The sequence below is a fragment of the Ctenopharyngodon idella genome, chromosome 22 (genome assembly GCF_019924925.1).
Source record: "Ctenopharyngodon idella isolate HZGC_01 chromosome 22, HZGC01, whole genome shotgun sequence".
In the NCBI taxonomy this organism is placed as follows: domain Eukaryota; kingdom Metazoa; phylum Chordata; class Actinopteri; order Cypriniformes; family Xenocyprididae; genus Ctenopharyngodon; species Ctenopharyngodon idella.
The window spans coordinates 6463261-6476287 of record NC_067241.1 but is presented as its reverse complement, the minus strand read 5'-3'; the positions used below and the strand labels follow the sequence as shown (position 1 = coordinate 6476287).

At 41.2% G+C, this 13027-nt stretch overlaps 1 protein-coding gene across 5 annotated transcripts in view; it reads left to right on the top strand.

Annotated features, from left to right (window-relative positions):
• The window catches only part of rerea (arginine-glutamic acid dipeptide (RE) repeats a), a 167874-nt gene that overhangs the window by 83727 nt on the left and 71120 nt on the right, over positions 1-13027 (top strand). For all 5 annotated transcript variants that reach the window (XM_051880340.1, XM_051880342.1, XM_051880343.1 and 2 more), the window contains 2 exons: positions 23-488; positions 11784-11854. In XM_051880340.1, coding sequence (XP_051736300.1) covers positions 167-488; positions 11784-11854 — 393 coding nt within the window. In that variant the 5' untranslated portion in view covers positions 23-166. The remainder of the gene's footprint in view (positions 1-22; positions 489-11783; positions 11855-13027) is intronic.

The window sequence follows — 13027 nt, the reverse complement described above, 5'->3', positions numbered from 1 at the left end:
CATTTTTGTTTTCTCCCTTCAGCTCTTCTGAAACACTGGGGTTGTTGGTGTGGCCAAATTTTCCCTGGATTTGATTGGTAAATTCAGAAGACTGAAGCCCAGGCTCACAGTCTACCTTTCACGGAGGCCCAGCCGTGAGAGGACAGAAGAAGGCACGTGGCGAATCATGACTGCCGACAAAGAGAAGGACAAGGAGAGGGAGCGCGACCGGGACCGGGACAGAGACCGCGAGAAGCGGGACAAAACGCGAGAGAGCGAGAGCTCACGGCCCCGGCGCAGTTGCACGCTGGAGGGTGGTGCTAAGAACTATGCAGAGAGCGAACACAGTGAGGACGACGACAACGAGACGCCTGGGGCCGCCACCGCAGAGGAGGCCACCAAGAAAAGCAAGAAGAAGCTGCCCAAGAAGAAATCGCGATATGAGCGAACGGAGAACGGCGAGATCACTTCCTTCATTACGGAGGATGACATTGTTTACAGACCTGGCGGTGAGTTCCGGTTGTACTCTAGTTAAAGTTGGGTTTGTCATCAAAAACCATGCTGTTTGGACAGCAAAATGTATTTGGCAATATTTTGTTAGCGTTGCTGAAAATGGTAACAAAAGTAGCTTCAGCTTAGCATAAACATGTCACATCATCCACTACTTGGATGAGAAGAAATGCATTTTCATTGGCTGCTGTGCCTGACCAAATAACTTCACTGCTTCTTGATGGAAATGTAGAGGAAATCACTGTGATGATATTTGAAACGGTTATATTTTTCACACTTAGCCTTCCAAAGCACACTCAAGATTCTTGTTTTTATTTTTATTTTTCAGTGAGTGGCAGAGAAAGCGAAACGGTCCACATTAGGTCTTTATTAGGCGATGAGATTGAGCCTAGACCAGAGCAATAACCTTTTCCTGCGCTGTAAACATGGCCTCTCTTTCACCTGCTGTTTAGAAATTGGTTGTACATGAGACTGGGGGGAAATGTCAACACTCAGGCGGAGGGCAAAAGCACGGCTGCGTAGCGCAGCTGCCGTAGTCCTAAATCATCCTCGCCGTGTCTTTCATTTATTTAGCAGCAACAGAAAGGTCAAGCAGTATGCTTAGTTATTTAATGCGAAGACGTCAAATTATAGCCATTTGCGTAATTTCCAATCTCATGTCTCCACTCCATCTCTTCTGCTTAGTGGAGATGTGTTTGCTTGGAGGGGGAAGGTGGGGAATGGTGTTGATGGTTGCCCCCCTCCTCCTCCTCCTCTTCCTCCCACCGTTGCCCCAGTGGAATCGGGTTGGAGGCATTATCTGCTGAAGGTCCTTGAAAACACAGTTGCTGAAGCTCTCTTTCGGTAATAACCCAGCAGACCCCTTCCCTGCTCTGTTTTGGAGAGTACCGCTGCTCTGCTTTAGATAAGATTGAATTGAATCACACTCGTCTGAGGCATGTTGGTTGATTTTGTCAGTGCTGCAGTAGAGAATAGAAAGGGATGTCACCATGTTTTTGAAGATGGCTGCGCCTTAGTTATTTAAAAAGAGGCAGGAATGGATTTTAATTGCACCGCCGTAGATCTTGTTTGTTGTTTTAGGGATCCAAGGATTAAGAATTTGCATTATGCTGTCTATACAGCGTACCTTTCATTTGACTATCAGTGTTCTCTTCATCATATAGCTGATCTGTTAATGCTTTAGAGACATTGTGTTTTGTATCACTGCATGGTTTTTTTTTAAATCACATTATTTTTTTTCTGTTTTTGTTTGTAGGCCTGTACAGTTTGGACACATTTATGAATATACATAAATGTTTATTGAACTTATTTATTATTATTAAATAAAAATATAAAAAATAGTATGATATTACACTGTAAAATAAAAAGAAATCTTTGATCCGCGCTTCTCTGAAACACTGAAAACATCAGATCATGAGCTGCTTGCATGTAAAAGGCTCACTTCACTTGCCTTACACAGCATATATATTTAATTCGCAGCCTTTGCGATTACATAATTGCACTAAGCCATGATGTGATTTCTGTTTTATTTCGATTATTCGTGCAGGCCTTGCCGTATGTGCATGAATTCGGTTTGTGGTCAGTTGCTGCAGCCTTATTGCAATCAGATTTGATTCGGGCGGCTTAAGTAGACACAAAGCCTGTGCTGGATTAAACTCTGCTAAATGTTAAATCCTTTTATATTTGTCTAGTGACACACAATATGTAAAACCGGCCACCCTTGGAGTGGGTATTAAAAACGGCGAGAAGCCAACGGAAAAAGAGAGAGTGTAATCAAGAGAGAGAACTGAAACAAGACAATAATTGCTTTTGTGGCTCGAGAGAGTCGGCCGCGTGCACGTATGACACTAGATAAGAGGAAGTAATATTGAAAGCCAACACGGAGATCTCCTTCATATATTTTGTCCGCTAACGTTTTTATAGCAAGCTTAGTGTGCGTTTATTAGGATGTCTAGAAAAAAGCAAATAAGGCACGTAGTCTCGTCATTGGAGAGATGGAGTGTGCTTAAGTGAGGAAGGAAGGAGAAGAGGAGTGAGTGGAGTGTGATACGGATGGGGAGAGCGAGATGGAGAGGCATTTGTATTGCAGACAGGGCCGCTCGGATGGAAGGAAGAGTAAAGCATCTGAATCGATCAGGCCTTTGAGTGGCGTTCTCGTGTCCATGCTCCCTGTAGCTTTGCGGATATTCGCTACACAGAGGCAGCTTATGGATCCAGCACGAAGATTATACACACATGAGATCAATACTCAGGCCTCTGCGAGCTGGCCGTGGCTGTCTGCAGTCCGTCTTTACAACCTGGAGTCGCACCAATGTCCTTGTACTGTGACGGCAATTTGTCTCCCTGGCTGCCATTTGGCTTTTAAAATGGAGAGCTCATCAAGCGGGATTGGCTGGATGAGTACCACTCCCACCCGTGTGATGAGAATGCTGACAATAAAGAGAGGTGAATGTCCACAGTGGGCTCGGCTGAGGGTTGGGGTGGGCTTTATGGTGCTCATTATAACTCTCATCCAAAACCTAGTGAGCTGCCTACCTAGAGAGCGTTTTGAGGTGACATAGGTGTGCTCTTGATGAAAACACTGTTTAGAAAGGTTAGCAGCATGATTATTTGCCCCCAATTAGAACCCTATATTTATTATCAGCTGAGAGTTTTTATCAACTGAGAGTTGTACAATTAATATTAAGTAATTAAACAAGTTACATTTATTTGAACTTTTTCATTATTTACAGCATTTATTTCTAGTTTTATTTGAATAATATTATTTATTATTAACAGTAATAATAATGATACACATCAATAACATATTAATCTATTAAATTTTCAGGAAAATACAATGAAGTATGATATTGGTGCTTCCCTACCCAATGTCTAAAGCAGCATTGCTTGTATCCTTCTCAGTGTAGGCAGTCCCAGGATGCCAAGAAAGCATTGTGACAAGGTCAGTGAGGGGAGAAAAAAAAAAAAAAAAATATTTGCACATGCTATTTTTTTAAGGGTATCATGTGGTTAGCTTGGCAACATGCTAACATTAAACATGATGTGCGTCTCAATTTGCGTGCTTATGCACTATTCTATGACATTTTTAAGTATAAATAGTGCAACTAGTGTGTTCACACTTTCCAAAAAGAAAAAGTACACTTTAAATACTCAGATGATGCACTAAATTAGCAGAAAAAATGAAGTGTGGAATGTTGGGCACTTCATGCACTCAACTGTCGCAGCATTAAACAACTGTCGCCTTCCGTAGCGGAAGGAGAGGAACTACCAGACTCAGATGTTAAATGACAAAATAACCTTATAAAATTCACACAATACACTTATGAGTATATAGTGTATAGTGCGTCATTTGGGACGCAACTATGAAAGTGAGTTGTATAAACTTGTAAGCATCACATTAGGAGTTCTATTTGTGTGAAGTTCCAGTTCAGTCACTTGTGAGGTTTCTTTAGGCTGCTGATTATGTAGACAGTAGATGGCAAGACCGCTCACTAGGTTTTTGAACAGACCTTATTGTTGGGGTTATGATTAAGGTGGAGGTCTATATGTTGAACTTGCAAAAGGCTGAGTAGGGATGAGTATGTCGCTGAAGATGGCCTCTCTTTCTCTCTCTCCTGGCTGCCTGTTGGTGCTTGGACAGCTGTCACCTAATTACGGAGCCACCCAAAGACTGCAGTCTTTTCCGTATGGCTGAGATCTCCACCAGGAGCTTGTACACATCGTCCTCACCTCCACACAGAACTAAGTGGTTCCTCGTCAGCACGCTAATGTCATTTCAAAACGGGTTCTTTGTCTGCTCACAGTTTTGCCTGATTAGCAGCTCGGTGTACGTTTCATGTTTGTCACTGGATACAGTAGAGAGAGGTTATAGAAACACTAACAAGTGAACAAAGCTTCAGATCTTTCCCTGGAACACAGACAAGAATGAACACACAAACTTGGTGTGGTGAAAATGGACATGCATCACCTTCGCAGAGAGCATTCGGGCCATTGCTGAAATAAACTTCTCCGTTTGTTGTCAGGGGAAGAAACCAGGCTCTCTCTTGGCTTAGAGTCATGTATTATTCAGCGAGGTGAGACTAACAGCATTTGACCACCTGAGTGAGTCATCAAGCAGCAGTCTTCATCTTCCTGTTGCTCTTCTGAGGAGACAGCAGCAGTATCACCCCATGTAGAGAGACAACTTTTCCATGCATGTCTTCCACTCTGCTTCCAGCTGTCTCAAGATTTAGACAGACAGAAAGAGAGATGGGGGATGAAAAGCAGGCGAAGGCAGAGCAGGTGACAAGGAGACCCTCATATCCTTGTCTTGAAGGGGAGAACAGAAGCTTTGCTGTTTAAATCAAATCATCAAATGGGTTCAATTAAAGGCTAAATTTTAAACTCATGTAACATTTATTTTTCCCCTGAAGGTCACTTGTTTTAAGGATTTTTGTGCCAGAAACGTCATAATTTAGTTTGTGACCATCAATCTGAATAAGGATACATCTGTACCACATTGTTTATCTTATTGATTTTTTTTCTGTTTTATTTTTTTATATTGAACATTTTTAAATACTTAATCTAAAATGTAAAAATAGAAGTGCGGATGTAGAATTGTTTGCCATCATGTAACGCTCACTTAAAGTTATTCTTCAAAAACATTAAAGGGTTAGTTCACCCAAAAATGAGAATTGTCATTAAGTACTCACCCTCATGTCATTCCAAACCTGTAAGACCTTTGTTCATCTTCAGAACACAAATTAAGATATTTTTGATGAAATCCGTGAGCTTTCTGGCCTCCGATAGACTGCAATGTTATTACCACTTTCAAGGCCCAGAAAGGTAGTAAAGACATTGTTAAAATAGTCCATGTGACTACAGTGGTTCACTGAATACTTTTTGTGCACAAAAAAACAAATAAAAACCAGTGTACTGACGTAGAATCTGTAAGCACTGCACTGTTTACTACGTAACCACCATAGGAGACTGACATGGTAGAGAAGAAATTGTTGAATAAAGTAGTTATTTTTGTTTGTTTTTTTGCGTACAAAAAGTATTCTCATTGCTTCATAACATTAAGGTTAAACAATTGTAGTCACTATTTTAATGATGTCTTTACTACCTTTCTGGGCCTTGCAGGTGATAATTGTTGCAGTCTATCGGAGATTAGAAAGCTCAAGGATTTCATCAAAAATACCTTATTTTTTGTTCTGAAGATGAACAAGGTTTTTACGGGTTTGGAACGAGGGTGAGTACTTAATGACAGAATTCTCATTTTTGGGTGAACTAACCCTTTAACAGTTAACTGTAATTTTTAGCAGATCAAATTATCCATTTTTTCATACTAAATTCACTTGTTGCTATTAAATTGATATTAGTTTTTCATTTTAAACACAATAGTATACATATATTTTTTTATATATAAATATTAAATATTTATATTTTAATATTTAAAATTAATATTGACTATTTCTTGGTTATCAGCCCTAACATGAAAATTAATGGCTTATCGTATCAACAGGAAAATTAAATATTGGTGCTTCTCTATATCTGACACTTTGAACAAGTTTTTTTTTTTGTTTTTTTTTGTTTCTGTGTCTCAATATTTCTAGAGGTAAATGAACTCTGTTATGATTGGCTCACTTTGCACAATAGCACAGTGTTGAACACAATGCATTTAAGTTAAGATGTACAAACAGTCATGTATTTTTAGGCGCTTTTGTTTGTTTCTTCGTTTTAAACCCCCATATGTCAAGTTTTATTCTTTCCAAAATAAAAGGCTTAAGTGTCACTGAAATTCTTCCTTTACAACATTTCAAACAGTGTGCAGAGAAATCCCTACCAAGCTGATAGCTGGAAATAAAAGAGCCAGATCTATTCTGAAATTTCCCTTCGTGTAGCATTGTATGACAGGGAGACTGTAGAGGCTTTTGTGAAATTGAACCACCTGCCAATTACAAATTAGAAAGCTGCTTCAGACTAAGTGTACCACACTCGTCAAACGGCTTCTGTTCCTGGCCCAGAGGGAGTCAGTTTTTTTCCTGCCTGCTACTCTGAGGGCAAAGCTGCATAAGGTTTGATCATTTGGGCCAAAGGTATTTATCTCCTGCTATGAGATGGGGTAAAAATTGCAAACTTGACAGAGTGGATATGGAAGAAGGGCAAAATATATTTGTGCGTGTATGTTTGAAGCTGCAGGTCTCAAGGCGAAGGAAATGAGTAGCAGTGTAAATTGGATGAGCAGGGTTAAGACTGGCCTGTTCCTCCTGACACGGGGCATGGGTGCCAGCTGAAGCACCTGCACTGAAGTACTTCTCAGTACGATTGACACGAGTGGCGCAGGTCGATGCTTCGCCCCTTGTCGGTCATGTAGGAAGAGGAGTGTGAATGCGACACGTGGAGTGTGAAGTCAGCACCTGGTCCAAACCCCCTACCATTTTATTATTGCATTCCTCCGGCTACTTTAATTTCAAGATAAGCATGACCACAGCGGACGTCTGCATTTAACAATGAGCCAAATCATCACCTAGAAGAAGGTTTTATCAACGGTAACACCGCCCCTCTTCTGAATGAAACAGCTGAGCGCTTGTGAAATATTAATATTTTGCTTTAGCCTTTTTGTGTCTCAGTCTTCCTCCATGGAGGGTGGAGTGGATTAAAACAGCAACTGGATTGACACAGAAAGCAGGGCAGGTCTCTTTCATCGGTAAAGGTGTGTTTTATATTAGCTACGCTTTACCGGTTTAGAAGAATGGCTGAGTGAACAATAAGCCTCGGCGGAAAAGGAGGAGGATTGGATGAGCGCTACCCCTCTTCCCTTTCTGCATGAATATTCATGTTGCTAAGTGACGGGTGACAATACATTAAGAAATAATAGCTGCAAACAGATCAACTTCTGTCTTCCGCTAGGGCGTTTTGTCAGTTTCTTTAAGCACGGGTACGCGTGCGTGTGAACGCGTCTCTGCGTGTGATGGACTATTTCTTCAGCTCAATAAATCTCAATCTAAGGATGAGGCCAGGCTGCTCCAGTGGAGTGGTCGATAATGGATCTGTGCTGTTTGCAAAACCCCCACCCTTCTGTTCTCCTCAGGCCACTAAAAGAGAGAGTGAGAGAGTCAGGTAAAGAGACTGAGAGAGAGGGAGAGCTGGGACCTGTGGCCTGTGGGAGGCATTTGGGAGTCCACAAAGCCCCTAGAACAGCACACATCCCCTCAAATCCTATACACCCCTCCCCCAGACACACACACACACACACTCTCTCTCTCTCTCTCTCTCTCTCTCTCTCTCTCTCTCTCTCTCTCTCTCTCTCTCTCTCTCTCTCTCTCTCTCTCTCTCTCTCTCTCTCTCTCTCTCTCTCTCTCTCTCTCTCTCTCTCTTTTTCTTTCGGTCTCTTTCCCTTTTTTCTCTGCCTGCTCACTCTCTGATGGAGAGGGGCTTCTCTAAAAGCACAAAATGGCTGGAACGCAGCTGAACAGATTGGAGTCTTAAAGGTCCGCTCTCAAAGAACAGCGCAAATTACAGCCTCGCAACTCTCCACAGCCAGTGAGGACCATCATTATTGTAAAATATTAAACACAATTTATTTTCCAAGGACCTTTTGTTTGGAAATGAGTTTCACAGATGGGTGGGAAAAGTACCTTTTGGATTGTTTTAAAAACACATTTTCTTGGCTGTTTTTTGCAGACTTGAGAAATGATTTTTCTGTCTGTTTTAAAATATTGACACATCACAATTGCTTTATTTGGCAGGAAAATATATCGCATTATGAGACTGCAAACGGTGGCATTAATAACATCTTTGATTTAAACTTAAGTCACATGTTAATGTCCGTCCACATTAGCTACATTTTGAGGGCACAAAAGGTCCATTATCTAATGTCAGTGGTGTAGAGATGTATGGAGCACAGCTCAGACAAAAGTCACTTTCAAACCAAGCAGCTTCCTATTGGCCAGAGCAGCGAATCTGTGTGACCAAGTTGAGCCCAATGCAAAATCTGCATGGGGAAATCTTTTGCTCTGACGTGAAATTCCCAATTGTGTGGATTCCTATGAAAATGACTGGATTTTGCCTGTGAAAATAAGCTAAACAATGATAAATGTGACCATGTTGTTTTTGTTATAATTAATTTTGTTTATTATTGGAGAAATTAAATGAAAATGATTAAATATCATTCTTAAAGGGATAGTTCACCCAAAAATGAAAATTCTGTCATTTACTCACTCTCAAGTTGTTCTAAACCTGAATGAATTTCTTTCTTCTGCTGAACACAAAAGAAAATATTTTGGTAACCAAACAGTTGATGGACCCCATTGTCAATGGGGCCCATCAACTGTTTGATTACCCATATTTTTCAAAATATATTCTTCTGTGTTCACCAGAAGAAAGAAATTCATACAGGGTTGGAACAACTTGAGGGTGAGTAAATGATGACATTTACTATCATCTACTATCATTTACTATCCCTTTAATTATTTTGAAAAATACATAAATGGTAAAAAATATAGATTTTTCCTTTGCTTTATTGCCTAGAAATAGGCTAAAGTCACATTTGCAGCTTCATTTACCCTAGGAAGCATTTTAAACCAGACCTTTATACCTCAGTATTTTCCTTACTGCTCACAGCACAGATATCTATTGCCTTGTCAGTATGTTGGGAATCCATTTCCTCTAAATGAATCTACCAGCCGGGTTAAGAGACTATAAGCCGCAATTCTCAAAGGTAAATCCCTCTCAACACCGCCTGGGATGTTCTGAAACATGTCATCTCATTTCATTGAGATTTGTCTCTTTTGTTCTTCAGCCTCCCCTCCCCCTTCGTGGAAGGCTGTCAGTCACTGCACTGATGGATATATTCACTTACGTTATCTGGTAAATGAGAGGATGAGCACAGGTAGAAACAGACGGGCAGAGCTCAGCCCACACCACTAACACACTATAAAGCCTTCGAATACTGTGCGGACCGGCTCTGATAACAAGCCTTTCCTGTCACACATGCAACCCACTCAAAATGGCCCCCTTGCATTCTTAACACCCCCCCCCCCCCCCCCCCCCCTCCCCCATCGAATGGTTTACAATGTGCTCAGCCTATTAAATATCTTTATTCCGCCTGCTGCATTGAACAGATAAACGCAACAAGATCAATAACGGCACCAGGCAAAACAAATAAATAAAAGATGATGTGCACTAAGAAGGCTGGAACGGAATCGCTCTCCTTTTGTTAGTAGTAGCTTTTAGCCTCCTCAGCCCACGCTACGTGAATTCATCCCTGGAATATTGAAGCGTTCAGATAAACATTTATCTCCATGCAGTTTTAGCACTACAGAGACACAAAGACTTCTAGCATCTCCAGATCTGCGCTTAGAGCGATGACACACACACAGGCTGCTATCCTCGCCATGGTGTGAGAGTGTTTGTGCCACGCTCCAGAAGCTGTGTGTTCAGATATGGCTGCCGGGTAACTGCGAGGCTCAACCCCATCGTCAACACACACGAGTGTTGCTTATGAATTTAGCGAACTGGAGACAAGATGGTGGAGTTGCCCTTGCTTGTTAATGCACGACTTGTGTTTTTAACACGCGGCATGGCCTTTGTTTATGAGCCTGGAAGTGTGAATGAATCATGGGTTCAGGAATCTGTTATGACTTTTGAATCCAGCTTTCTGATAAGCCATTTTTTTAACATCCTATTTGCTAACTCCTTATTGAGTTTAGCTGTAAAATAAATGTATTTGTATTTTTGCATTATATTAATGATAATGTATGATTTATGACCTGAGAGCTGTTTGATTTCTGCTTTTAAAATTTCAAATTCCTTTTAAGTCAACCGTTTTACAGTTTTAAATTGCTCTTAAAAGTCAACATGAAATGGCATTTGTGACCAGTTGATTGGATCATAAAAAGTAGGCGGTCCTTAACTGAATTTAGCCAGACTTGAATGTGAAATAGCTACTTGGATATTGGTTATCTAATTATCTTATGGCCTTGGTGATGTCATAAGAAATGCAATTTAATAAATTGCTCTGCCTCTGATGACATCACCTAGGTCATTAGACCTTAATTATTTGTAGGTTAAAGTCAACATGACATGGCATTCGTGAGCTGTTTTAGTTTTTACAGTGACTTTGTTTTGACTGAAACAGTACATTCAATGAGGAAAAAAATGAATAGTGAGACCTGGAAGTTGATTGGATTGTGAAAAGTGGCATGTCCCAACACAAATTTAACCAGACTTGAATGCAAAATTGCTTGTCGGCTGTTTGTTAACATTATCTAATAGACAGTTTTGATTTCATGTTGACTTGAAACCACAGCAACCCCATCACATAATCTCAAGCTGAACAGTGCAGGTCTAGGTAGCACAAAAACCGGCTTGGGTCCCAGTGTAAAATGGATTTGTAGTGTGAAATAGCAATGTAATGTAATGAGTGTTTTGAATGGAGCGGTGGCTGGCACCTCAGAGTCTGACAGAGGGTGATCCAAGCAGCCGAGCACAGCCCTCTTTGTGTTCTCAACACATTTGAACTATCAAAGAATGCTTGTCTTCAAACTGGAGGCTCATTCTTCTGTGTAAATAAGATTCTTATCTAGCAAACAGCTCGAACACTCCCTTTCTTTTAAACAGACATCAGGTTTTTTTCCCCCCCCAAATAACTCACAGTAATTTTGAAGTCGGTACAGCACGGCACTGAAGTATTTTCCATTTCAAGAGCGCCTCAGATTGTCTCTCTGCGGAGAAGCGGGTGGAACAAGAGGGTGATCTTTTCATCCCCCGCACTCTACAAATGTTTGGCAGATTGACCGCAGAGGAAGGAAGTATGTGTGCGTGTATGTGCGTCTCCTTAGCTAAAGCTGCTTTCTCTTGTTGGGGCTGTGCAGTGTGAATGTTTTTGTTAAGGAGACGAAGGTTCATGACCTGGCCATACCACCAGTCACATTTAATTTAAACACAGAGGCCCTCTGCTCAGCTTCAGTTTAGAGGAGGAAAAGTTACATCATTTTTGTGTAATTTAGGATACCTTTTGCATCGTATCAGCTTCACATTGTCTCTTGTGTTTGGTTATTGTTTTCTTCTCTACAAAAAACCCTGCCATCACATAATTGTTAGAACAATACTGACCTTCTTTCTCAGACTCCCCTTGATGTTTATTCTGGAAAGGGCGGACTGTCCTGCATTCAAAAGCCCTTTAATCCTATTACTTGCATTCCAGTTGTGTTTCACAAAGGGAAACAGATTTTTTGAGAAATTAAGATAATTGAGATCATATCTGACAGTCTAGATGATGTTGGTAACACTCTTGTTTGTTATCCTCACAGATTGTGTGTACATAGAGAGCCGACGGCCGAACACGCCCTACTTCATCTGTAGCATTCAGGACTTCAAGCTGGTGAGTTGACTTGGCTTTTCCTTCCCCTCATCTGTCCAGATCAAGGCTCCCTCTCCGCCAGCCCTTATGTAACCGTCTTGCCATTGTGTTTCATTTGTTGTCTTTTTCTATATGTCAGATCAAACAAGGGGTTTGATGTGGGTAATTGATTTGATTAATTTCAGTATAGTTTTGCAATGAAGATGGCCAGTTGCTGTTGATGTCCAGGAGCGGTTCTGCTACATTGTTGAAAATTAAGTTTCATACCTTCAGATTTTCCTGTACACTTGGTTAACCAGGCTTATGTGTTTTTTTGGAAATGAATTGTGCTGACAGTTGGCTTTTTTTCTACTTTTAATGCCTGTGTTTTTTACTCTATAGGAAAATCAGCCTGCAACACTGAGATTTACAAGTTTAATTAGCTTGTGTGAAGCGGAGCACCAGATATTCTCTACAAAGCCTCGTCTAGCTCACACATGTTTACGTTGTAGCGCCAGCTTGGTTTTACATGCCGTTAATTGATCCATTAAAAAAAGCGAGAGAAAGGGAAAGAAAAACTCCTTTAGCAGATTGTAGTTCTTGCCACTTGATCCACTGTTTGCTGACACTTTTTATATAGATTATTAATTGGCTACCTAAAAAGTTTGAATCTTCAAAGGACACATTGATCAGAGAGCAAAATCACCTCAGATTAAATCTGCTTTATTAGGCCAATATATTTCTGTGATTTATTTCCCCCAGCAACCGCAGACAGCTGCATTTTTTATTTTATTTTTTTTTTCTTCCTTCCATGGGTGCCACATTTGATGGTCACAATGTTGAGATAACGTTATGTCACAAGTAAATAAGCATATTATGGCTTTTCTGATGGCTATTTCCCCACAGCAGGACACAATTAGCCAAGAGGTCCTTCGGCTTGCCTGCCACCCCCCTTTGTAGAGTGTGTGGAGGAAGACCCATGAGGCTTTGTTAATGGTACTGAACAGCTAAGGTGCTGATGGGAGGGGGTGGACACAGGGCAGGCTGGCTTATGACAGCCGCTGGAGCTGAAGTGGGGGGTTCAGGGCTGGCTGGGTGAGTGAGAAGGCTGTGCAGAGGAAGGGAGGGTAGGTAGGGGAGAGCGTGCCAGAGCCCGGGCATCCAAGCAGCCTGTAATCGGATTGCTTGGAAGAATGCTGAGGGCAGCAGAATCTT